This window comes from Microcaecilia unicolor, chromosome 5, assembly GCF_901765095.1.
Source record: "Microcaecilia unicolor chromosome 5, aMicUni1.1, whole genome shotgun sequence".
Taxonomy (NCBI): Eukaryota; Metazoa; Chordata; class Amphibia; order Gymnophiona; family Siphonopidae; genus Microcaecilia; species Microcaecilia unicolor.
The window spans coordinates 354589290-354617202 of record NC_044035.1 but is presented as its reverse complement, the minus strand read 5'-3'; the positions used below and the strand labels follow the sequence as shown (position 1 = coordinate 354617202).

The following is a 27913-nucleotide window of genomic DNA, read 5'->3' as shown; positions in this document are numbered from 1 at the left end:
TTAGGTATAACTTGTCTGGAATGTTTTTACGTTTGGGGAGCGTGCCAGGTGCCCTTGACCTGGATTGGCCACTGTCGGTGACAGGATGCTGGGCTAGATGGACCTTTGGTCTTTCCCAGTATGGCACTACTTATGTACTTATGTACTTATCCCACGCCTTTTGAATTCCGTCATCATTTGTGACTCTACCACTTCCTTAATGGAAGACTTTCCACATTTATGCTGTTAAAGCAAGGAAGAAGAGGAGGAGGAGACAGCACTCAAATAAATTGGTATTCGGTAGATGAGAGGCTGGTGCAGGTGCAGCTTACACTTCCACGGGAAGCCCACAGAACTGGTTCCATCCCCGCGGGAAGCCCGCAGGAACTGCCTCCGTCCCCGCGGGAACCCCGCAGAACTGCTTCCATCCCCGCAGGAACCCCACAGGAACTGCCTCCGTCCCCGCGGGAATCCCGCGGGTTCCGCGGGATTCCCACGGGGACGGAAGCCGTGCAGCTCTCTACTACACATACAACTTGCCTTAGTTGCTATTCTACAAGTTGTGCGCTCAAACCCCAGAGAGCACAACTTCAAGGGGGTGTGCACATGGGAGAAGGACGGGCACGTCAAGAACATAAGAACAGACCTGCTGGGTCAGACCCATGGTCCATCTAACCTAGTGCTCTACTTCCAACACTGGCCAATCCAGGTCACAAGTACCTGGCAGAAACCATTCTATACTACCACTCCCGGGGCAAGCAGTGCATTCCCCCATGACTACCTCAATAGCAGACTATGGACTTTTTCCTCCAGGAACTTGTCCAAACCTTTTTTAAAACTCGGACACGCTAACTGCTGTCACCACATCCTCTGGCAGCAAGTTCCAGAGCTCAACTATTCTTTGAATGAAAAAAGTATTTCCTCCTATTTGTTTTAAAAGTGTTTCTGTGCAATTTCATTGAGTGCCGCCTGGTCTTTGTTCTTTTTGAAAGAGTGAAAAACCGACTCAACTCCACCTGTTCTATACCACTCAGGATTTTATAGACCTCAATCATATCCCCCCTCAGCCGTCTCTTTTCCAAGCAGAAGAGCCCAAACCTCTTTAACCTTTCCTCACATGGGAGGAGTTCCATCCCCTTTATCATTTTGGTCGCTCTTCTTAAGAGACTTTTCTAATTCCGCTATATTTTTTGAGACTAGAACTGAACACAATTCTCAAGGTGAGGTCACATCATGGAATGATACAGAGGCACTATAATATTCTTGGTCTTAATTTGCATCCCTTTCTTAATAATTTCTAGCATCCCTGTTTGCTTTTTTGGCATTTATGTGCCTAACTGCCTACTGTTGGGTGCAATTATTTATACCATCCTCTGAACTGGTGTAAGTGCTTGCGCTTAGAATTAGGCATTTAGATAGGACTAATGCTAGTATCCTATAATGAGAATTCTACGTGGAACTGCTGTCATAGAATTTGCGCTCAGCATGCATCATCCCACTCCTCTGCATACCTCTCAGGCTACAGGAAGAAAGCCGCCACAGTTCTCCCCTGTCACCACCAGGCTTTACAGAAGGTACTGACCTTTGACACACTAATGCTTAGGCTGGGTTTCTGGATTTCAAAAAAAACGTGCCCACACACGACTAGCAACCATGAATAGGGTATCTAAAATCTTGTGGAGTTCCCAAATGACGGAATCAAGTATTACATGCTAGATAATTACAGCTGTTGTAATGCTGGGAGGTCACAAGACACGGCTGCATAAGATTAGCATGGAAGCGGTACAACCACTTTCAGTGTTGCCTACTATTTCCTGGTCACTGTCTCATTTACATACCACCACCAGTGAAGTCCACAGTTGGCTAAGACTGGCATGAGATCAGTCACATTGTGTCTGTACAGTTCAAAACCAGACGTGCCGGGCTGGGTTACAGAATTGCAAGTTACAAATGAAATCATTTTTGTGTATCTGCTTTCTGGTCCAACTGGTTTTGTATTGTCTTTCGACATTCCTCCAGACAGACGGCCCAGGCAGCAATGCTGCAATTAGCTCTATACGATGTAAAAGCTGTGCTTGATATTTGTCTAGTGGTGATTGTATCATTCCATGCTTCCTATAACTCCTCATAATGTAACCTATAATCTTAATGTAACAAACTGTACTTCCATCATTCACAATGTATTGTAAGCCACACTGAGCCCGCAAATAGGTGGGAAAATGTGGGATACAAATGCAATAAGTAAATAAATAAATTAGAGATCCAAATATGACTATATTATATGATAAAGTGTCTTGGATAAAGTAGATGATAATCCAGTTTATTTTCGAAAGAGAAAAACGCCTATAGTGCGACCTAAATCGGGAGATAGACGTTTGTCTCGCAAAGGCGCCCAAATCGGTATAATTGAAAACCGATTTTGGGCATTTCCAACTGCACTCCGTCGCGGAAATGAATAAAGTTGACGGGGGCGTGTTGGAGGCGGAACTGGGGCGTGGTTATCAGCCGAGGAGAGATGGATGTCTTTAGCTGATAATCGAAAAAAAAGGCGTTTTTACCGTGATTTTGGGTCACTTTTTTTGGACCCTTTTTTTTTCACGAACAAGTCCCAAAAAAGTGCCTCAACTGCCCAGATGACCACTGGAGGGAATCGGGGATGACCTCCCCGGACTCCCCCAGTGGTCACTAATCCCCTCCCACAAAAAAAAAAAACACTTTAAAAAATTTTTTCCCAGCCTGTATGCCAGGCTCAAATGCCATACCCACCTCCATGACAGCAGAATGTGTTCGATCCTGTCACAGCCTTTCCCTGGGTCAGATGTGGCTCTCGGGTGCAGAACAGGGTCACATCAGCATTGCATTGTGGTGGGTGTAGGGTATTGGGCTCCGTGATTTCATTAGCTTCTGTTACAGTCTCATGATGTTGGTAGTTGGTAGGCTCTTCTCCCATGGTGCTTTTCCCCCTGCCTACTGGGTCAGAGTGTGCCCTGTTGTGTTTCCTGTTGTAGTCCATGTGGTAGTGGCCATTTTTGTAAGCCAGTTTTAGTTCCCTTTCCTGTGTTAGCCACGTTAGACAACTTAGTTCTTCCCTTGAATGTGGCTGAAAGAGGGCACTGTACACCATTCTGCCAGCTCTGACCTACTGCTAATCTCAGTACCAGGGAGACTCGTTGCCAGTGGGGCACAACCTCTGATCTGCAGTTAACTGTGAGTAAAGGCGGTTATTCCAATAAAGGACGTTTTCGGAGAGATTAGTCTTCAGGTGTAAACTGGTGTGCCAATGTTATATAGCAGCAACCAGTCCTAGAGGCCTGCGTGTATGCAGTTCCCTGGAGCACTTTTAGTGGGTACCGCAGTGCACTTCAGCCAGGTGGCCCCAGGCCCATCCCCCCCCACCTGTAACACTTGTGCTGGTAAATGGGAGACCTCCAAAACCCACTGTACCCACATGTAGGTGCCCCCTTCACCCCTAAGAGCTATGGTAGTGTTGCACATTTGTGGGTTTTGGGGGAGGGGGGTTGGGTGTTCAGCACCTGTGGTAAGGGAGCTATGCATGTGGGAGCTTTTTCTGAAGTCCACCGCACTGACGTAGGGTGCCCAGTTGGTGTCCTGGCATATCAGGGGGGGGGGGGGGGCAGTGTACTACGAATCGTGGCCCCTCCCACGACCAAATGGCTCGGATTACGACGTTTTTGAGCTTGGCGTTTTTAGTTTCCATTATTGCTAAAAAAAACAAACAACGCCCATCTCAAAAACATCCATTTTTTTTCGAAAATACGGTTCAGCCCGCCCCTTCACTGACCCGTTCTCGGAGATAAACGCCCATGGAGATAGGCATTTCCGTTCGATTAAGCCCCTCATTGTGTCCCATACGGAGTTCCAATATTTTTGAATGAATGGACAAGAGTAAATAATACGTAGAAGCTGATGTCTACAATTTCATTTTAAGTACAGTATAAATGTAAAAAACAAGCACTCCAAAAGAAAGAGTTATCAAACCTCAGGGATTCTATCTGGATTCTTTCAATATTCTCTCTAGGATGTGGCACCTCTCACTAGATCACAAGTTCTGGAGACCCTACAGGACCCTCTTTAGGGGTGACCAATGCATGCGGTCTGAAGTCCCTGTACCAGCTCCTGAAATATATATGGAAAGAAACTGGGGTGTGACCATTTACACAATCAAAATTATCTACAGGACAGGCTGGCAATCTTCTGACATACAGCCGATAAAGGGGCCCATTATCTTTGAAAGCTCATCCCTCAATAAGTGGGTTAATCCTAAAGACGCCAGTAGCCTTTGCCAGTTTTGCTATTCCGTTTAAGGACAGTGAGGACCAGGGACTTCATAATGAGAGTGGGTGGTATTGTTTAACAGGTAACATAGAGGGGCATAATCGAACGGCGCTGGCCATCTATATGGCTGGCGCTGCAAAGGGCGGTCCCGAACCGCATTATCGAAAAAGATGGCCGGCCATCTTTCGTTTCGATAATACGGTTGGGGCCGGCTAAATGTCAGAGATGGCTGGGTTTGAGATAGCCAGCATCAGTTTTCGCCGATAATGGAAACCGAGGCCGGCCATCTCAAACCCGGCCAAATCCAAGGCATTTGGTGGGAGGGGCCAGCATTTGTAGTGCACTGGTCCCCCTGACATGCCAGGACACCAACCGGGCACCCTAGGGGGCACTGCAGTGGACTTCAAAAATTGCTCCCAAGTGCATATCTCCCTTACCTTGTGTGCTGAGCCCCCCAAATCCCCCCAAAACCCACTCCCCACAACTGTACACCACTACCATAGCCCTTATGGGTGAAGGGGGGCACCTACATGTGGGTACAGTGGGTTTTTTTTTGGGGGGGGGGGGGGGGGGGTTAGAGGGCTCCCATTTGCCACCACAAGTGTAACAGGTAGGGGGGGATGGGCCTGGGTCCACCTGCCTGAAGTGCACTGCACCCACTAAAAACTGCTCCAGGGACCTGCATACTGCTGTCATGGAGCTGGGTATGACATTTTAGGCTGGCACAGAGGCTGGCAAAAAATGTTTTTTATTTTTATTTTTTGGGTGGGAGGGGGTTGGAAACCACGCGCGACAGAAGCTGGGCGAAGGCAGGCATCAGCTTTCTTCTTGCCCGTGCAGCGCCTTCGGACAGAGGAGAGAGGCGCTGCACGGGCCCGGTAAGAGGGAGGGGGGCCCGATGGAGGAGGGGAATGGCGGCGACGACCCCAAGAGGGGGTGGGGCACAGGGCGGAGGATGTCGGGAGGCGGAGCTGAGGGGAGACAGAGTAGTGAGGAAGGGAGGGGGGCCGGGGCTGCTAGAATTTTGCTTTTTCAGGGTGGGGAGGGGAAGCGGCGGAAAGTGGGGAGCAGCGGGGGGGGGGGGGGGGCAAGGCCGTCCATACAGGACGCTCCTGATGAGCGCCCTTGCCCCCTCCCGATCCTTTTTTAATTTTTTTTATTTGATGTGTTTTCTGACGTCCTTTGGACCAATCACAGCGCTTTTAGCTCTGCTAATGCGCTGGGATTGGCTCAAAGTTTGTTTATTTTTTCACTTAATGATTTTTCCTGGCACAGAGCTGTCCTAACGAGAGGTCCAGACCTCTCGTTAGATTTCCTGCCTTTTTCCTGCGTAAAGGCAATCGTAAAAGGTTAGTGCATGTTGTTTCAATGGGGTTTTCACACTAATTGCTCATCTCCATTCCGTTTTCGTTAGCTGCTGGCTTCCTCGGTAAAAGCCCTTTGATGCTTGCAACGGATCAAATTTTCCTCGTTGGAGGATCATTAAAGGCTCATTTAGCTTTAGTGCATCTGCCTCTAAGTTCTGAAGCTAACGTCGAAGCCTCTTAAAATTTACACTCCAGCCCATCCCTATCTATTCAGTCACGATCAGGGCGTAGACCGTAGAAGTCTGCCCAGCTCCCGTTTTGTTTCCAATTACCGGCGTTGGTATAGGTGTGGGGGTTGGGCTTTGATAATGGTTTAGTAGGCACAGAGCAAACCCTAGCGAGGCAAACAGGAAACACTATTTTAGAAACAGGGCTCCAGAACTGCAATCTTGTGCCGAATTTCTGCCATTCTTAGGCCTCTCAGTAAATCAGCTCCCCTCCCCTGACAGAAAAATCTACACAAATCAGTAGCTCAAGCAACCAGCCCAAACACTAGTCTGCTTGCATCATCAGTAAGACCAAGTATCTCAGATAATCTGCAGATGTGTTAGCGAAACATCACAAGCCGTTTCAGACTGCTAAGCCATTCAGCTGTAACACAACTGTGGAAGAAATATCGACCAGTGCCATGGACCTAGAAGTAGGGTCAGTAAGGGGGAGGCGTTAAGAAACTCTGGCATCAAGTATTTTACTGAAATTAAACTGAAGACATTGAAGGCTGACACCTTTCAAAAGGCCATTAAAAAAAAGAACTGCAGACTACCTGGATACTAAACAGGTCTCATCTTCCAGGGCAAACAAAATATAAGCATTGCTACTGATTACAGGGATGATTTTATACACAACTTGAGTGCGTAGAGCAGCACCTTACAGGCTCAAATAGACACTTATAAATATGTGAATAAAAGTAGGTGCTTACAAGGCAAACATTCAAGGCATTTCCAGTAGCAGAGAATAGAGGAGAAGGGGGATGGGATCGACATTTACGGAAGCATTTTATATGCGCTGATTTTTTTACCAATGGACACACTCGACAGTCCTGCACTGAAGCAGATATAACTGTTATGAAGGCATAGTGCATATGCAGCACTTCGGTTTTTGTGACTTCCTCGATTAGTACCCTGCTATAAAATGACTTTTTCTGAGGGCAATTTTCAAAGTTATTTGCATGGGTACAAGGTGTAATGTAGTTGTCTGAAAATCCCTCCAATATGGGGGAAAAAGTATGCTTATAGGGCAATAAGGTGTGTACTTTCACAGGGTGGGGGACTGAAAATGTTTTTTTTTTTTTCAAATCATATGCATGATTTCTTAGCTGATAAAGGTATTTGCATAAAACTGAGGTGCAATCATGTGAGGGTCATAAGTACATAAGTAATGCCACACTGGGAAAAGACCAAGGGTCCACTGAGCCCAGCATCCTGTCCACGACAGCGGCAAATCCAGGCCAAGGGCACCTGGCGAGCTTCCCAAACGTACAAACGTTCTATATATGTTATTCCTGGAATTGTGGATTTTTCCCAATTTAGTAGTGGTTTATGGACTTGTTCTTTAGGAAAACGTCTAACCCCTTTTTAAACTCTGCTAAGCTAACCGCCTTCACCACGTTCTCCGGCAACGAATTCCAGAGTTTAATTATGCGTTGGGTGAAGAAACATTTTCTCCGATTTGTTTTAAATTTACTACACTGTAGTTTCATCGCATGCCCCCTAGTCCTAGTATTTTTGGAAAGCATGAACGGACGCTTCACATCCACCTGTTCCACTCCACTCATTATTTTATATACCTTTATCCTGTCTCCCCTCAGCCGTCTCTTCTCCAAGCTGAAAAGCCCTAGCCTCCTTAGTCTTTCTTCAGAGGGAAGTCGTCCCATCCCTGCTATCATTTTAGTCGCCCTTTGCTGCACCTTTTCCAATTCTTTTAAAGTAAAAGCCCACACATGCTTTAACTTCGCACAAGCCTTCCAAAGTGTGAGAGTGCCTGCCTACTTTGTAGTTATGGAGGTACAGTATTCTCCCCCAAGCCCTCTGAATGGGTGAACCACCTGGCTAATTTTACTGACCACCCGGCTAACCTGATGGAAATGTTTATAATACTGCACAGTATTCTCTGCCCCCAGTCACCTGGTCTGGTGAGAACACCGAGTTAGTTTGGAAATTCTCCTCAAAATAAATACTTTATTTATGAAGCCCATGCTTTCACTTTCAGTTTTTTCTTGAATATATTGCCAAAGTAAACACGTCCACAGTTACCCATTTAAAATCTAGGTCTGGGTTGAACTAACAAGTGGAACCCAAATCAGCAGGATTGTCTGCTAAGGGAGTTTCTCTCCATGCCGAGCAGCTGATCAGCTACTATAAATACCTAATCTTTATTTTTTTTTTTTAGTAAAGTTACTTCCCTTGCAACACTACATTCGAGATAGTGTAGCTATTTTTGTAACTTCAGAGAAAGCACCTGTGAACTGCTTGAATAATGTAACCAATCCCTTAAGTAGTGGAAAATTGGGAGGAACAAGGTAAACATGTGAACATTACACTCTCAGCACTGGAATGCCCTGGGAATTATGCTATTTTCAGCTTCCAGGTAACTAAAAATAGCACAATGATGAGGAACAATAAGCCACCAATGAATTGCCTTCTACAATTAGGTGCATTTTTGCTGGGTAGTGGAAAGCATGCCAGCACGGGGAAAGCACCTAGCCTGCACTAACTTGCACAGAGTACATATTCCGTAACTCCATCACTTTCCTGCCTCCTCCTTCAGAATCCCACACATCTACAAAAGAAATAAATGATGTGAACCCGTATCCCTAACAACCCAAATATAGAAAAGACTGTCAGTTCATGCACTTCTGACTTACACTGGATTTGACATACTAATTATAGGTGGGACTTTTCCAGTGGACTAACATAATACATCAATGACCTGATAAGAACTACTGCTTATTACTGGGACTTAATTTGTACACAAAAAGGAAGCAGAATTGTGAAATGGGAGAGAATTGGGGGAGGGAACTGGCCAGGGGCTGGTCTGTAAATCCCCAAGAAAATTCCAAATACATGGGGAAGGGCAACTTGTATACACAGAGGGCCGTATGAATGTCACGGTACTATCCTTGGTGGGCCACAACATTTACGTAATGTTGGAACAGGACCTTCTGTGATAAATAAATTAGCAAAATTTTAAATAAAAATAATGGAAACAAACTGCTGGAGTGGCTATTCTGAAAGCATCTGCAAAATACAATATTTTAGATCGCCAAAACACTAGTTAATGACATTTTTTGTGTATATTTACCATTGTCTTGGGGGCTGCATAAAATTCAATGGTGGGTCCCATTTGGCCTGCGAACCGCAAGTTACCAGTCCCTGCTCTAGGAGCACAGGGGAAGTGAAGGATGGCAGGGAATGGAGGATCACTGGAGTAAAAGAGGAGGATACAGAGAACAGGAAGGGCAGGAGAGGGACTGGATTAGGTAACAAACCTGCTTATTTTTGAAAGAGAAGGGCGGCCATCTTCTGATACAAATCGGGAGATGGCCGGCCTCCTCCTAAACCTGGCCAAAAAATCGGTATAATCGAAAAACGATTTTGGCCGGCTTCAACTGCTTTCCGTCGCAGGGTTGGCCAAAGTTCAAGGGGGCGTGTCGGCAGTGTACCGAAGGCGGGACGGGGGCGTGCTTAAGAGATGGCCGGCCTCGGATGATAATGGAAAAAAGGCCGGCCAACTCTGACGAGCATTTGGCCGACTTTACTTGGTCCTTTTTTGTTCACGACCAAGCCTCGAAAAGGTGCCCGAACTGACCAGATGACCACTGGAGGGAATCGGGGATCACCTCCCCTTTACTCCCCCAGTGGTCATCCTCCCCCAACCCCAAAAAAATTTTTTTAAACATTTTTTTGCCAGCCTCAAATGTCATACCCAGCTCCATCACAGCACTATGCAGGTCCCTGGAGCAGTTTTAGTGGGTACTGCAGTGCACTTCAGGCAGGCGGACCCAGGCCCATCCCCCCCCCCCCCCCCACCTGTTACACTTGTGGTGGTATATGTGAGCCCTCCAAAAACCACCCGAAACCCACTGTACCCACATCTAGGAGCCCCCCTTCATCCCTAAGGGCTATGGTAGTGGTGTACAGTTGTGGGGAGTGAGTGTTGGGGGGCTCAGCACCCAAGGTAAGGGAGCTATGCACCTGGGATCAATTTGTGAAGTCCATTGCAGTGCCCGGTTGGTGTCCTGGCATGTAAGGGGGACCAGTGAACTACAAATGCTGGCTCCTCCCACGACCAAATGGCTTGGATTTAGCTGGGTTTGAGATGGCCGCCATTAGTTTCCATTATTGGCGAAAACCAATGGCGGCGATCTCTAACGCCGGTGATCACTAAGGGCGGACCAAATGTTGAGATTTGGCCGGCCCCGACAGTATTATCGAAACGAAAGATGGCCGGCCATCTCGTTTCGATAATAAGGTCGGGTATGCCGCTTTATGGGGCCGTCATTAGAGATGGCCGCCCCCGTTCGATTATGCCCCTGAGAGTGTCTGCTCCAGGGTCACCCCATTTTGTTCTTTGTCCTGTATCAGAACATTCTGCAGCTCTGCCCTCTGGAGTCTGAAAAGAAAAGGCAGAACTGTGTTCCAAGTTATACTTCTTGAAATTAAACTAACTTGACGCCTTTTATTTCTACATATCTAAGTAGACAACAGCCCCACACTGCTTGATTTAAACTGCCAACGTTTATGTTGTAGTTAGAAATACTAGAGAACATGGAATGCTAATTTGAGGTTCTTGCCTATTGCTTCCTGCTAAGGTGAACTTATGTGACTTATAAACAAGATATGTGAATTGCCTTATGAACTTGGTAAATTTTCAAGTGCACGAGAAACCAGATTAAGACAGAAGAAAAGAAACCTTAGGAAATACCTTCAGCTGTGGTGGTGTAAATAGAATAAAAGTAAAATAAGAAAGAAAAGAACTTCACAGTTAGATAGGATAGAGCAGTGCTTCCCAAGTCGGTCCTGGACTACCCCTTTCCCAGTAAGCAGTAGGCCTGAAGCAGTAGTCAAACTGCATAAAGCTCCAGAGAGTTGAATGACCCGGATACTATGGGCCGAGACTAAGCTCCTTGTGCCACCTGATCCTGATAGACAGCATTGCAGTTAACAGGCTGATGCTACTATCCAGCACCCTAGGAACTCCAATGGTAGGCTACCGACCAGCAAGAGAATTCTGTAAGGACTTCATATGAGCATGAGGCCACAAAACTAAATGCATAGATGTTGCTACTGACGCCAATACCTGCATCTAGCCTCAAGACTGAGGATCTATGTGGTACAGAAGCAACTGGATGTAGAATTGGAATACTCTCTGGACTCGAAGGAAAACTTAGTGTCTTGGTAATGAATCTCTCACTTAAGAAGTGTAGGGCTTGACAGAAAATTAGCCTGCACCAGAGGAGACTGACCACACAGCTAAGAGATTGGAAGAAGTGTAGTACTTGGGCTGCCATCTCTTTGGTGTCTTAAAGAGCATAAGAATAGCCATACTGGGTCAGACCCATGTGTCCATCTAGCCCAGCAGCCTGCAGTGACCAATCCAGATCACAAGCACCTGGCAGAATCCCAAAGAGTAGCCATACTGGGTCAGACCCATGTGTCCATCTAGCCCAGCAGCCTGCAGTGACCAATCCAGATCACAAGCACCTGGCAGAATCCCAAAGAGTAGCCATACTAGGTCAGACCCATGTGTCCATCTAGCCCAGCAGCCTGCAGTGACCAATCCAGATCACAAGCACCTGGCAGAATCCCAAAGAGTAGCCATACTGGGTCAGACCCATTTGTCCATCTAGCCCAGCAGCCTGCAGTGACCAATCCAGATCACAAGCACCTGGCAGAATCCCAAAGAGTAGCCATACTGGGTCAGACCCATGTGTCCATCTAGCCCAGCAGCCTGCAGTGACGAATCCAGATCACAAGCACCTGGCAGAATCCCAAAGAGTAGCCATACTGGGTCAGACCCATGTGTCCATCTAGCCCAGCAGCCTGCAGTGACCAATCCAGATCACAAGCACCTGGCAGAATCCCAAAGAGTAGCCATACTGGGTCAGACCCATGTGTCCATCTAGCCCAGTAGCCTGCAGTGACCAATCCAGATCACAAGCACCTGGCAGAATCCCAAAGAGTAGCCATACTGGGTCAGACCCATGTGTCCATCTAGCCCAGCAGCCTGCAGTGACCAATCCAGATCACAAGCACCTGGCAGAATCCCAAAGAGTAGCCATACTGGGTCAGACCCATGTGTCCATCTAGCCCAGCAGCCTGCAGTGACCAATCCAGATCACAAGCACCTGGCAGAATCCCAAAGAGTAGCCATACTGGGTCAGACCCATGTGTCCATCTAGCCCAGCAGCCTGCAGTGACCAATCCAGATCACAAGCACCTGGCAGAATCCCAAAGCGTTGCAAGATTCTATGCTACAAACTCCAAGGATAAGAAGTGGATTTCCTGGAGTATCTTTAATAACAGTTTATGGACTTTTCCTCTAGGAACTTATCCAAGCCTTTTTAAAACCCAGACACGCTAACTGCTGTTACCACATCCTCTGGCAATGAACTCCAGAGCTTAACTATTTGTTGAGTGAAAAAATATTTTCTCCTATTTGTTTTAAAAGTATTACCATGTACCTTCATGTACTGTTCCCCTCATTTTTGTAGTTTTTGAAAGATTAAAAAAAAAATTGATTCACATCCACCTGCTCTTCTCCACTCAGGGTTTTGTAGACCTCTATCATTATCGCTCCTCAACCGTTTCTTCTCCAAGCTAAAAAGTTCTAACCTCTGAAGCCTTTCCTTATATACGAGTTCCACCCCCTTAATTATTCTAGTCGTCCCCTTTGAACTTTTTCTAATTCCGCTATATATTTTTTGAGATACGGCAACCAGAACTGCACACAGCATTCAAGCTGAAGTCACATGATGGAGCAACACAGAGGCATTATAATATTCTTGGTCTTATTTTCTATCCCTTTCCTAATAATTCCTAACGTTCTATTTGCTTTTATGGCAGCTGACGAACACTGAGCAAAACTTTTCAACACATGATGGTTTATTGTTTATTCAGACTTGTTAAGTACATAAGTAATGCCACACTGGGAAAAGACCAAGGGTCCATCGAGCCCAGCATCTTGTCCACGACAGCGGCCAATCCAGGCCAAGGGCACCTGGTGAGCTTCCCAAACGTACAAACATTCTATACAATCAAGCCATTGTGACATCACTAATGAGGTTGGCTCTTATTGGTGGAATGAGCCACTATGACATCACAATAGGTTAAATCACTGCTCTATGTAATAAAAGTGAGCCAAGTAGAGGACATAAGTACATAAGTAATGCCACACTGGGAAAAGACCAAGGGTCCATCGAGCCCAGCATCCTGTCCACGACAGCGGCCAATCCAGGCCAAGGGCACCTGGCGAGCTTCCCAAACGTACAAACATTCTATACAATCAAGCCATTGTGACATCACTAATGAGGTTGGCTCTTATTGGTGGAATGAGCCACTATGACATCACAATAGGTTAAATCACTGCTCTATGTAATAAAAGTGAGCCAAGTAGAGGACATAAGTACATAAGTAATGCCACACTGGGAAAAGACCAAGGGTCCATCGAGCCCAACATCCTGTCCACGACAGCGGCCAATCCAGGCCAAGGGCACCTGGCGAGCTTCCCAAACGTACAAACATTCTATACAATCAAGCCATTGTGACATCACTAATGAAGTTGGCTCTTATTGGTGGAATGAGCCACTATGACATCACAATAGGTTAAATCACTGCTCTATGTAATAAAAGTGAGCCAAGTTGAGGACATAAGTACATAAGTAATGCCACACTGGGAAAAGGCCAAGGGTCCATCGAGCCCAGCATCTTGTCCACGACAGCGGCCAATCCAGGCCAAGGGCACCTGGCAAGCTTTTCTGAGATACAAAGTTAAAGTGATTCACAATCACAATAAAATCAATAGGAAAAGAACTCCAATTTTAAAATAGGATAGGAAACAATTAACCAAGAAATCAATACATAATGCCCTCCCGCGGGAGGTGGTGGAAACGAAAACAGTAACGGAATTCAAACATGCATGGGATAAACATAAAGGAATCCTGTTCAGAAGGAATGGATCCTAAGGAGCTTAGCCGAGATTGGGTGGCAGAGCCGGTGGCGGGGATGGTGCTGGGCTGACTTATACGGTCTGTGCCCTGAAAAGGACAGGTACAAATCAAGGTAAGGTATACACAAAAAGTAGCACATGTGAGTTTATCTTGTTGGGCAGACTGGATGGACCGTGCAGGTCTTTTTCTGCCGTCATCTACTATGTATGTTACTATGTTACACTCAGTAGTGACTTCTGACCAGTCTCCTATGTCTTAAGCCTTGATCAAAGAATAGTTTTATAGTTCTGAAACTGATCAGATCCATTCAAAAGTCATTTTATATGATCATTCAGATACCGGAGATATTGTGTAGGAATATAAGGAATCGTAAATGAAGCTAATTAAGTACCAGCGTAGAGGTCTTTGTGTGTCAGAGTTAATACTTTAAATTTAATTCTATATGCCACTGGTAGTAACATCTGCAATCTTTTCAGGTTAGCCTTTGAGATGCTTGCATATACAACATTAATCAATTCAGGGGCGTACAAATGGGTTTTGGATAAGCGCAAATCCATTTTTCAGCGCACCAGTAAAAAAATGCCCTTTTAAAATATTTTTGCCGAAAATGGATGTGCGTCAATATAAAAATTGGTTTGCGTCCATTTTGGGTCTGAGACCTTACCGTCAGCCACTGACTTAGCGGTAAGGTCTCACGTGTTAACCAGGTGGTAATGACCTACATGCATTGAATGCCATGACGTGCATAGCTGACGCTCGGCAGAAAATAAAAATTACTTTTCAGATGTGCGTAGCAGACGCGCATTAAAAATGAAATTACTGCAAGGGCCATGCAGTAGCCGGGCAGTAACTCCAAACTGGCACACGTTGGGCGAGTGTAGGAGCCTACTTGGATTAGTAAAAGGGCCCCTTTGTGTCACCAGCAAATTTAATTATTTGTTATTCCCATCTCTAGATCATTTATACATATGTAAAAAGCAGGTGTCCCAGCACAAACCCCTGCAGAATTCCAATATCCATCCTTCTCCATTGAGAATACTGACCATTTAACCCTACTCTCTGCTTTCTATCTTTTAACCAGTTTTTAATCCACAGTAGCATATTACCTCCTATCCCATGACTCTCTAATTTCATCAGTTCTTTTCATGAGGTACTTGTCAAATGCCTTTTGAAAATCCAGATACACAATATCAACTGGCTCCCCTTTATCCACGTTTGTTCACCCCTTCAAAGAAATGTAGTAGATTAGTGCAGAGCCGTAGCGAGGGGAGCTGACACCCGGGGCGGGTCGCCGCTGCGCACCCCCACGGGTGCAGCACGGTGCACCCTCCTCCTGCTGGAGCGCACCCCCCCCCCCGGAGCGCATACCTCCCCCCCCCCTGGAGCGCATACCTGCAGCGAGGGACGGGCGGGAGGGCCGATCCGCCCCGACTGCACGTTGCTGGGGTGTGTCGGCTCCGCACTGGTTCACTGCTCTCTCTGTCCCGGAACAGGAAGTAACCTGTTCCGGGGCAGAGAGGGCAGTGCACCAGTGTGGAGCTGACACCCCCCAGCGGCGTGCACCAGGGGCGGACTGCCCCCCCCTTCCAACGCCACTGGATTGGTGAGGCAAGATTTCCCTTCACTAAATCCATGTTGGCTTTGTCTCATTATTCCATACTTATGCATATGCTCTGCAATTTTGTTCTCACTGGTCTATAATTTCCCGGGAACCCTTTTTAAAAATTGGTGATATATTGATAACCCTCCAATTTTCTAGTACTATGCTTGATTTTAAAGATAAATTACATATTAATAACAATAGTTTTTAAAGTTCATTTTTCAATTCTATAAGTACTCTGGGATGTACACTATCCGGTCCAAGTGATTTGCTACTCTTTAATTTGTCAAATTGCCCCATTAAATCTTTACAGAGATTTGATTCAGTTTCTCTGACTCGTCAGCACTGAATACCGTTTCTGGCATTGGTATCTCTCCCACATCTTCCCTGGTGAAGACTGAAGCAAAGAATTCATTAACCACTCCGCTATGGCTTTGTCTTCCTTGAGTACCCCTTTTACCACTCTGTTATCTACATAAGTACATAAGTAGTGCCATACTGGGAAAGACCAAAGGTCCATCTAGCCCAGCATCCTGTCACCGACAGTGGCCAATCTAGGTCAAGGGCACCTGGCACGCTCCCCAAACGTAAAAACATTCCAGACAAGTTATACCTAAAAATGCGGAATTTTTCCAAGTCCATTTAATAGCGGTCTATGGACTTGTCCTTTAGGAATCTATCTAACCCCTTTTTAAACTCCGTCAAGCTAACCGCCCGTACCACGTTCTCCGGCAACGAATTCCAGAGTCTAATTACACGTTGGGTGAAGAAAAATTTTCTCCGATTCGTTTTAAATTTACCACACTGTAGCTTCAACTCATGCCCTCTAGTCCTAGTATTTATGGATAGCGTGAACAGTCGCTTCACATCCACCCGATCCATTCCACTCATTATTTTATACACTTCTATCATATCTCCCCTCAGCCGTCTCTTCTCCAAGCTGAAAAGCCCTAGCCTTCTCAGCCTCTCTTCATAGTGGTCCAACTGATTCTTTTGCCGGCTTCTTGCTTCAAATATATCTAAAAATGGCTTCCAACGCAATCTTCTTTTCAAAGTCTCTCTTTGCCTTCCTTATTAGCACTTTAAATTTGATTTGCCATTCATTATGCTGTTTCCTATTATTTTCAGTCAGATTCTTCTTTTACCGTCTGAAGGATTTTCTTTTAGCTCTAATAGCTTTCTTCATCTCACTTTTTAACCATGCCGGCTGACGTTTGGCCTTCTCTCCTCCTTTTTTAATACATAGAATATATCTGGCTTGGACTTACAGGATGGCATTTTTGAACAGCATCCATGCCTGATGGTAAATTTTTGATCTCTGCAGCTGCTCCTTTAAGCTTTTTTTTTTTTTTTTATCATTGTGGCTAAACAGGGAATTTTCCAGCTTGAAAATTTTATAGCTATTGTTTATGATGTGCATTTCCTTTGGCCAGCAGCTGGTGACTGTCTTTTGTTTGTAAAGTTGTTACAGAACTGTCAGTTTTTCCTTTTCGACAAAAGCTGTTAGCTTAAGCTGTCAGGTATTTTTTTTAGTCACAGATAAAGGGAGTGGAAAGAGAAGGTTCTCTTTTCCTGAGAGCCTGTGAACAGTTTGACTTCATAACCTGTGAGCAGCTATATCTTATTCCTGAACTTCCCAGGTACAACTTAGGTAGTAGATAAACGTTTAGATAGTTTTTTTTTTTTTTTTTAAGTTACATTTGTACCCCGCGGTTTCCCACTCATGGCAGGCTCAATGCGGCTTAGTTTTATATTTGATCCATATTCAGTTATCTGGTATTTTGCCTGTTCTTTTCCACCTGTTTATGTGGTTCATACTCTGACAATAAAACGGGTGCTAGCTTTTTTTTTTTGGGGGGGGGGGGGGGGGGGTGTGACTAACATACGGAGAACAGTGGCAATTTTCCTGGGTCGCCTCGTGGCTTGTCGCGGTTGTAGCTGGTTCGTGCACCGCCGCTAGCTCTGTGTGGGTGGCGATTTTCCTGGACCGCCCTCGACGTCATCGCGTTTTGACGCGAGGGCGGAGCACAGGTACAGTAATAAAACTCACCCTCGATGTTTGCTCCGCCCTCGATGTCATGATGTTTGACGCGAGGGCGGGGCCCGGTGGCTTCACCACCACGAACCTTCGAACCTGAAGGAACTGAAGTCAGTGGCTTGGCTTCACTGACGTCAGAGTCCTCAGAACGCTGAGTTTTATTATAGTAGATGCTGTCCTGGACTAAGAATCCTGGTGGTTTATGTTTTGGTCTGTGGGTGCTTTCTGGCAACTGCGGGATGTTTTCTCAGAATGTGGCCCCAGTAACCTAGCAGTCACCGGGGAATAACCTGAGAGTGGGAGACTTGCCCAGAGGCAAGTGAGACCCAGTCGGTGGCGTGGAGGGTGGAAGTGTAGAGCACAAGCGGCAGATGCAGGTGGACGGGGACAGACTTTCCAGGTGGTCACAGGGTTAGCCCCAGGCGGGTGGCTAGGCATTTTGTCACAATCATAGTCGTATAGCTTTGTCTTTATTTGAAATTAATGGTAATCATATGGCTGATGAGTTAGCTAAAGAAGTAACTGCAATTCCCACTGGTCTGACTGATGGTACTGACGTAGCACTGTTAATGTTAACTGATTCTCCCAGATCCTATATTTTGGAATCACTCATCGGGCAGTGAGTGTTTACAAGCCCAAACATCTCTGTCTTGCCTTTCCCAGGAAATGCCAGACAGAAGGGGGGATGGTAGCACTGTAAAAAGGAGACCTAGTCCTGTTAACTACTTACATTTATGCATTAGTTACAGTTAAAGCGTACAGAATTAGGGTTTCTTTTTTCTTTAAGAATAAACTTTTCCTTAAAGATAACTTTTATTTGGAAGATATCTTTGCCTCATCTATGTGAATCTTTGTAAAGGTCAGTCAAGGATACAGCTTTTGCCTGCCTCATTAGGGTTTTTTTCCTTTTTTAAATCTGATTTTTGCATTGCATTCAAAATTTAACATCCACATTTTTGGATACATTTTACATTAACTGTGAGATTTACTGAAAGGTTCCTGCCTGTATTTTTCCGTTATGTCCACACACTATATACTTTTACACTTTAAACTTTGTGATGCAGTTTTGTCGTTCCCATGTGTTTGCGTTTTATTCCTCCCTGGCGTCCATGGGCAATCAACTGTACCTTGCAAGTGAGATTCATCCACACAGGATTTACAACAGTCCTGCGGAGACTTTTGTTTTGCTAATAATGCAAGGTAACATTTGTATCCTGTTTTACTTAATGTGTTTAATTCGTTAATATCTGTGTCACTTTACCTCAGGTAACTGAGATTCCGGAGACATTACCCCACAGGAAAAGCGAATTTAGATGGATGTTTAGATTAAGAAGTTAAGATATTTCGTGTACCTTGAAAGAAGATGTTTTGTACTGCCCCAGAATGGAGATACTGTCTTTCTGGGCGATTGCCTAGTTTGCCCCAATTTGTTTAGATTACCTTCTCTTTCACCATATTATTACAGAAACAAGAGGGATGCTTCAAAATAACATATATACAATTTTTGATGGTAATTGTAAACAGCTGTCATGTTAAACTATTTTCTTCCTTTTTTCTCTAGTCTTTATGCCCTTTGTTTAGTATAAATGGAGAAATTGTGCTCCTATCAATATATATAATGGCGAGTGTCGTACTCACTCGCAAATGCGCAGTAGAGACCCTCTCTGCCCCGCCCCGTGTCAATACGTGATGATGGGGGCGGAACAAAGAGGGTCTCTACTGCGCATTTGCAAGGGACACCACCGTCGCTAACGCTTCCCCCACCCGGAGTCGCCGCCGCCGCCACCCACCTTCCACCCGGTCGGGCCCTCGCTCCGCTATTGAAACAGCGAGGGCACGCAGCACACAGCTCTGCTGAGCTGCCGTCGGCCTTCCTTCTTCTTCTCTGCCTGTGTCCCGCCCTCGACGACGTTATGTCACATGAGGGCGGGACACAGGCAGAGAAGAAGGAAGGCCACGGCAGCTCAGCAGTAGAGCTGTGTGCTGCGTGCCCTCGCTGTTTCAATAGCGGAGCGAGGGCCCGACCGGGTGAAAGGTGGGTGGCGACGGCTCCGGGGGGGGGGGGGAACTCGGAGGGGGGGCAGCAGCGGCAAACTCGGCGGCGGGGGGGGGGGGGGGCCTTTCAACCCCCCTTCCTATACTAGCCCGTTTTTACGGGCTGAACAGCTAGTACAAGTACATAAAAATAGCTGTTTCAGTTCAGTATGTTGGAGTGATAGATACAGAGAGCATATGTATGCACTAGTTCTATCCTTCCATGAGAAAATATTAATTGTATCTATACTTGGTAAGCAAATAAATTACTTTTTTCCTAAGCGGCAGCCTCGGTCTTTTATCTCTACAAATTGTGAGTAACTGGTATATAAAGATTAGGAGAGGTGGTAAAAAGACCTAAGCATTTACAATGAATTAATTCAAAGGTAAGCTCGAATTTATTGGATTTCCTGTGTGTGGGGAGCTTACAACCTTAAGTGAGGTACCCTGTCTGCTCAACTGACACCCAATTTTCCAACTGGGTCAGAAGCTCTTTCAGTAACCAGTCCAGGAGCTGCACAGTCTGCCCGTCATCGTCTGCTGGAGACAGAGAAATACTGAGCATCTAAGGCTGCATCTAAAGCTACACGGTGCCCTTATTCAGTAAAGCAATGAAGGCATTTTTTTTTTTTTTTTAGTCTGTTTCTATCCATTGGTTGACGGGCACAAGCCAAAGGCTCTAGACTGGTCTGATGAGGACATTTGATTACAAAATTCAGGGATGAAAGAGTAAGAAAAACTTTGGTACCAGAAAAACCTTTTTTGGGTGACGAGAGAATTTTTCCCTATATTTTGGCCATTTTGTTCTTTAATTTTTACATCTCTTTCGTTTTCTTTGTTCTCTCCTTACTCTCTCTCTCAAACCCTACTTCTTCCGTCTCCGGCCACCACAGCTCTCCTGTATTCTGCCAACAGCAGCTGCACTACAGCTTCTCGTCAGTCCTACCCTGCCAAACCATCAATGCGACTCTCTCATGTCTTGCTCCACAAGCAACAGCCACTGCTGTAACAATCTCCCAGTGGCCATGCCTGCAACAGTTGCCACGATGCCCTATATCTGATCCAAGTTCCACCAACCTGTCGGGCAGCAAACTCAAGTTGAGGTGCGAAGAATTTTTCCAGCACCAACAGAACTGTTAGCAGAGGGGCTATTTCTGAGTTGCTTAAAGCTACGGTAAAGTGCCAGAATACACGTCAATAAAAAAAAATACCAATGCTACTGTTAAGAACTTTAGACAAAAATGAATAAGCAAAACAGAAGACTCTCATAAAATGCCACAAATAAAATGTTTTAAGGGTCTGCTATAAATTACAGTTTGGGTCCAAAGAGAACAGATGTTGGCTTAGAATGAGCCAGCAGGATTACGAGTTTCAGGAACAGATTCACTATGTTTTCCCTTTAGACACAGAAAAGGAGAAAAGAAAAGAAAAGTTGTCAAACAACTGACATGAAGTATATAAGCCATTAAAAGTTATCAAATGGTTCAGGTACCTGCAATACAAAAACCCTAAACAAAGTACTTTAAGGCATTTAAAATGTACCCATTGGAGGAATGGGAAGACATGACAGATGCATTCACATAGTGAGTGCAAGGATGTGCACATGTCAGACCTAATAGAACTACCACCCAGAAATGCAAAACAATCCTCCCGCACATTCCTCAACCTTCGTCCTCCCAATTGTAAAGGCTTGAAATACAAATCAATGCATGCATCAACCTTTTCCTATACAAGCACACAGCTCTGGAACTCACTGCAACGGAACCTGAAATCGGTCTACGAAATGACCAATTTCCGCAAACTCCTGAAAACTTATCTCTTTGACAAAATATATCATAAAGAACAACACGCGTAACTTTACATTCTTTAAGATATCCAGGAATGTTCTTTAATGTCTTTTGCTTTCACACTATCATGTACCTAATGTCTATGGCTTTAACACTATCATGTATTTCACCATCATGTACCCAAAACTTCTGCTAAAACAAATGTATACTCTTTTCTATTTCCAGTACTATGTATTTCACCATCATGTACCTAAAACTTGCAGTAAAACCAAATGTACATTCTTTTCTATTTCCAGTATCCACGATGAATTGTAAGCCACATTGAGCCTGCAAAAAGGTGGGATAATGTGGGATACAAATGTAATAAATAAATAAATATAAATAAATAATTTTCCAATCTTCCACAGAAAATATTCAGGAACAAAGTGTCGTGACAAGATGTTGGAGGAAAGGAAGGTGTTAGATGCCACCTCTCAACGGAAGTGCTAGTAACTAAAGCCATGACAGAATTTAAGCACATCTTGCTAGAAACAGACTGTAGCCACAAGAACAAATGTAAGAAATTGGGAAAAAGAAATTGGACTGTCGGAGTTTTGGTTTAAGGCAAAGAGACCTGTATGTTCACATGGACCAGAGGTACTGAGCTGAGTAAGAAGCGGTATCCTGCAGGTGGCCAAACTTGTATGGCTGATGACTGAGGCATCTCACTACCTAAAGCAGTGTGGGTTGGTAAACCAGCTGGCCCTCTGCTACATCACTTTCTGAATCCTAGGAGGCTTCACAAGCACAAGGGAGGCTGTCAGCAAACAAAGGCAACATGTCTGCTGACAGTTCCCAGCCCTTCCAATGCTGGGAAGTATTCAAGTTTAATAAGGCTGGGAAGTATTCAAGTTTAATAAGGCTGGGAAGTATTCAAGTTTAATAAGGCTGGGAAGTATTCAAGTTTAATAATAAGGGGCTGGGAAGTATTCAGGTTTAATGGGGCTGGGCTGAGGTTGCTTAATGCAATGATTCTTAGGTGCACAGGAAATGCAGGCTAAGTGATATACGACGACGAGGTCTGTATCACTTTGCAACACCATCTCTTAAAGCACAGTAATCCAGATGGCTGGCACAAAACAATAGCACAGCCTTGGACTAGAAAGAAGTTACCATACACAGCAAAATGTACTCACACATTATAAACTCTGTACCAAACCAACAGATAAATTTATGACATGTTAACAGAAGAGACAGTGCATAAGATGACAAAAACATCATTAAGTGAGAAAGTGACTCCAAAAGGTCTCATAAGCTCAGGCACATCTTGGTATAATATCCATGCGAGTGTAAAAGATATGACAGCCTCCAGAGAGTCTTGCTATTAAAAAGAAAGGAGGGGGGGGGGGGGGGGACGACGACCCAAATATGGGACACCAACCCAACAGAAAAGTTCTTTAATCTTGAAAAAAGACTACAGGCCTTTTCTTCTGGGTTAGTGACCTGTATTTGGAACTTTTTTTTTTTCTGTTATTCATCTGGGGTGGATCAAAGCCTTTCAAGCCCTGCTATAAAGAAAGGCAGACTTGTACGCTTGCTAATAACAAGAATTCCTTTACTCGCACATAAGCAGAGGAAAATACTTCTCCATATTATCTGCATTTGGCTATCAGACAGCTGCCCTTATAGGATTTGCTTTGTTTGTTTCAGTCTGAATGATTATATTATTTCATATGTTGGTAGTAAACAAACTAAAATATCAGAAAGGGGGTATATATGTATTTTAAACAAACTGAAAAACAAAAGACCAGGTTGATGTGTTTTGGGGATGGTCCAGCTGTACTGCAGCAGGGTTTACACACATTCCAGTGGAATACCTAGTATCTTTGATACTCGGGATGGATCATTTTGTAACCCCCCCCCTCCCACCCAATCAATGTTTTTGCCAAATGGCCACCAGGCTTCTGCTCTGCTAGCCTTTACTTGACAGCTGAGATGCCAAACACTAGGTACAGCTAATACAGATTAATATGTGTTATCTGTACCTACCTAATGCTTAAAGCAACCAGCTGAAAACAAGGGAAACCAAGATTGAAATCCCACTGCTGCTCCTTGAGGTTTTGGACAAGTTAATTAACCCTCCACTGCCTCACATATTGTAAGCCTACTAGAGACAGGTAAATATCTACTGTACCTGAATGTAACTTGCCTTGAGATACTACTGAGAAAGCTGTGACCTACCGTATTTTTCGGACTATAAGACGCACTTTTTTCCCCAAAAATTTGGGAGGAAAATGGGGGGTGCGTCTTATAGTCCGAAGGTAGAGATTTCCCTCCCTCCCTCCGAGTTCGGGATCGCCCGCCCTCCCTCCGAGTTCGGGATCGCCCTCCCCCCCGGCCCTGTCACCGCTTCTCCCTACTCACGTCACGCGATCTTCCCTGGTGGTCTAGTGACGTCGGGGCAGGAAAGAGCCCCCTCTTTCCTGCTCAGCGCGCTGCCCTCCGTCCTCCTGTATGCAGCCTGACGGTCTCGGTGAGATTCAAAATGGCCGCCGAGACTTCAATTCTCGGCGGCCATTTTGAATCTCGCCGAGACAGTCAGGCAGCATACAGGAGGATGGAGAGCAGCGCGCTGGGCAGGAAAGAGGGGACTCTTTCCTGCCCCGACGTCACTAGACCACCAGGGAAGATCGCATGACGTGAGTAGGGAGAAGTGGTGACAGGGCCGGGGGGAGGGCGATCCCGAACTCGGACAAGACACACCGGAGCACCTAGGTTTTAGAGGAGGGAAAAAGGAAAAAATTTTTTTCCTATTTCCCTCCTCTAAAACCTAGGTGCGTCTTATGGTCCGGTGCGTCTTATAGTCCGAAAAATACGGTAAATCCAATGCAGTACTAGGCACACTGTGAAGTAATACAAAACACCTCAAATACCATTCAGGACATACAGAGCAGTTCTATCATACCAAACAAGACAGATCAGTACAGATTGATCTTGCAGAGGCAATGCTAACCGAAAACCATGTCTCTTTTCACACACACAGATAAGACCGTCACCTAGTATAGAATAAGACTAAGTAACCAAAAAACTAAAAATATGTAGAGAAAAATTAAACTGAACATCCAAGAAGGCATATTCAGCATACACTGCAACATCAGAGAAAGAGAAACAGTGATGCATGTCCCCTGTACTGTGCAAAATATAAAGAGAGCAGATGAAAGTTTCAAAAACTGACATATTCCAATCACTACATTGCACATTTACAAATTCCAATACTACAAAAAAAAAAATAAGATGTTGCCATTTTATTAAACTACATCAGGGGTGTACCAAAAGAGATTTGGGCCCCCGGGTAATACGGGTCACAGAGCCTCATCTATCATTATATTTCTAAAGCTCATTCCCTTTGACGATCACAGACTTCCTTTCCTTCTGCTACAATTTAATATGCATAAAACTATCCATCTCACTCCTCCTCGACTGCCCCCAAACACAAAAACACCCAAAAGCTACCTATAGGGGGTCACCTGCCTCTTGTCTTCCTGCTAATAACAAGAGTGCTGCCTAGGAATTCTCCTTACCTCCTGTTTAAAAAAAGGAAAGTAGAGGGACCCCTCAACTAGCACTCTCTTTATGGCCAGTACGAAGAAACGGGTGGTGAATCCCCCTGCTAGTAACTTTTTTTGTAGGCGAGAGTTTTATACGTTTTAAATATGAAAGTAGGGAAGAAATGGGGCTGATGGTCATGGGGAACATTTTTAAAGAGGGAAGGAAGGTGATCCAGGAACCTGTAAAGGTATTTTTTTTTGTACATTTAAGATAGAGAGGGAGAGGGGGCAGGGGTCTGGTGACTCCACAGTAGCTCAAGGTGAGTTACATTCAGATACGCTAAGTGCTGCCCAGGCTCTAATGCAGTGATTCTTCAGATGGGACACACCAAACAAACGATGCTCGCATATGTGACACGCTGCATACATGACCCTCACAGATGTTTGGTTTGACACAGTACATAGCAGTTCATATGAGTTAAATGTAAACATTCGGCATCCACAAAAATCCATCCCTCCTCTTCCAACAACAGGCACAGATCAAACGTAAGACATTTCTCCATGGAAGGTGTCATACAAAAAAATATATTCTAAGTCTCATGTCATCTGAGTAATAGCAAGACAAATCCCTCCACTACCAAAGCACATTGTGAAACAATATAGAACCTGAAAAAATGGCCTAACACACATGTACAAACATATCATAAACAGTAGCAATAATCCTATGATTTCAACCAGCAATAAATAGGCAGCACTACAATTACTACCCTGGACTCTAGAACACCAATACACCTCCTACTACTGGTAAAATGGAACAACTGGGACAGCTACAGATCTCCACACAGAAGCTATAAGCCCGCAGAATACCATACCTCAGTCACATGCAAAGCACAGACAGACTTTCATCAAATACAGAACATGGGATTACAGATTAGAAAGTCGAACTAGGCATGAAGAAATAAAAACAAAAATGCATTTCCTCTTATACTAAACACACTACAAACACATCCATAATGAACATTTCTCAAACTAACAATCAAGTTAAGAAATTCAAAATAAAACACGTTTCTTCCTACCTCTGTTGTCTGGACATTTATTTTTCTATCACGGTGTTCCTAGTTTTTCTTTTCTGCTTATTCTCTTTCAAGGGGCTGCTGTCTATTTCTCATTTCTTCTCTCTCCTCCTGTCTTGTTCTATTCCCTTATTACATCTGTCTCTGACATATTGATTTTACCATTTTAGGTCTTCCCTCCCTTTCTTTCTTTCTACCTCTCTGTAAACTCAAATTTCACTCACTTTCTCACCCCCAGTCCAACATCTCCTTCTTTTTACTTTTCATCTACCAATCAACTTTCTATCTCCATTTCTCATCCTCTGGCTCTCCCAGTTTCCATCTCACTCCTTCCCCTACCGCCTAATCCCTTCTATCTTTCCTCTACTCCCCACTACCACATTTTTGCCATCTGTACTCATTATCTTCCTCACTCATTTCCTTAACAATCCCCCATAATCTCTCCCACATGGTTCCCCCATTCTGAGTTTCTCCCCTCCCTCTCCGCCCACCCTTGTAGACTGACATCTGTCTCTGACATATTGATTTTACCATTTTAGGTCTTCCCTCCCTTTCTTTCTACCTCTCTGTAAACTCAAATTTCACTCACTTTCTCACCCCCACTCCAACATCTCCGTCTGTCCAGTGTTAGCTCTCTCTCTCTCTCTCCTTTCCATAAAGCATCTGCCCTCTCTCATCCCCCCTTCTATTCAGCGTCGGCGTCTTCTCTACCCTCCTTCCCTTCCATCCAGCATCCTCCCTCTGCCCTATCTCCCTTCCATCCAGCATTGGCATCTTCTCTCTGCCCTCCCTCCCTGCCATCCAGCGTCAGCGTCTTTTCTCTACCCCACCTTCCTTCCTGGATCTTCTCTCTCTCCCCCTTCTACCTCCCCTCTTTCTCCTCCCTTCATCCAGCGTCTATCTACTCTCTCTCCCCCACTTTCATCCATTGTCCGCCTTCTCTCCCCGCCCCTCCACCGCTGCTGCTTCCCTAGATAAGCAGCACCGGCAGCAAAACAAGCAGGACTGGGCTGAACTGTGCTTAGGTGTGGTTGCCGGTTCTGGCCTAGAAAAGGAAGATGAAGGCGTGGAAGGCGTGGAACCAGCAGCTGCGTTTACACACAGTGTGGCCCTGCGATAGATTTAGCTTGCTTTACCGTCACTGCTGCTGGTCTAGAGAGGCAGCAGTGGCATGTTTGTGAGAGAGATGTGGGACAGAGGTGGGGAAGGTATGACATTTGCACCTCCTAACTGCTGGCACCTGGGGCGGACCACGCCCACCGCCCCAACCTTGGTATGCCACTGTTAACAGCAGAAGGGAAGGAACGACTAACCAGATATGCACTGGCCCTGTCATACACCTGGAGTTAGTATTGGTTGATATGCAAGAACTGTGTCTGCTCCTACATAGTGCAGGGTTGCTGTGAACATGCAAGGCCAGTTTGTAGGTTCTGCAGCTAAAACATGGAAGGATCTTCTCAGGGTAAGCAGCAACGAGGACAAAACAAGCCATGAAATGACCTATCCATCTCACCTCACAACCTATGCCCCCTCCCCTCTCCAAGATATAAGAACCATGAACCATCACACCTACCTTGGTGGCTGTGGAGATTTGGATTTGGGTTTGGGTTTTTCTTTTTCCTTCTCTCGTTCTTTTTCCCTCTCTCGGTGTTGTCTGTCTTTTTCATCTCTCTTGGCTCTCTCTCTCTCCCATTCTTCTTTCCTCCGCTGGCGTTCCTTGTCTCGCTCCCGTTCCCTCTCTCGCTCTCTCTCTCGCTGTCGCCGCTCTCGTTCTCGCTCCCGGTCTCTGTCTCGCTCCCGCTCCCTTTCTCTCTCACGTCGGTCTCTGTCTCGTTCCCTCTCTCGGTCTCTTTCCTTGTAAAACAAGTAAAAATCTCATTATCTCCAGACACTTAGACTGACATTGCATTTTGACAACTAAATTCAAAAGATCTGAAACAAACCCACAATTACTAATTATTTGGGCACAGCAGCTCTCCCTTCCTCCTCCTGTTCCTTCTTTTTGAAGAAAGAATGGAATTCTGACATGATACAAAACTCTCTCT

General features: G+C 45.2%; 1 protein-coding gene across 7 annotated transcripts in view; it reads right to left on the bottom strand.

Annotated features, from left to right (window-relative positions):
* Window positions 1-27913, bottom strand: part of ZC3H18 (zinc finger CCCH-type containing 18) — a 170028-nt gene that overhangs the window by 58242 nt on the left and 83873 nt on the right. For all 7 annotated transcript variants that reach the window (XM_030204577.1, XM_030204581.1, XM_030204579.1 and 4 more), the window contains one exon: window positions 27442-27722. In XM_030204577.1, the coding sequence (XP_030060437.1) occupies window positions 27442-27722 (281 nt within the window). The remainder of the gene's footprint in view (window positions 1-27441; window positions 27723-27913) is intronic.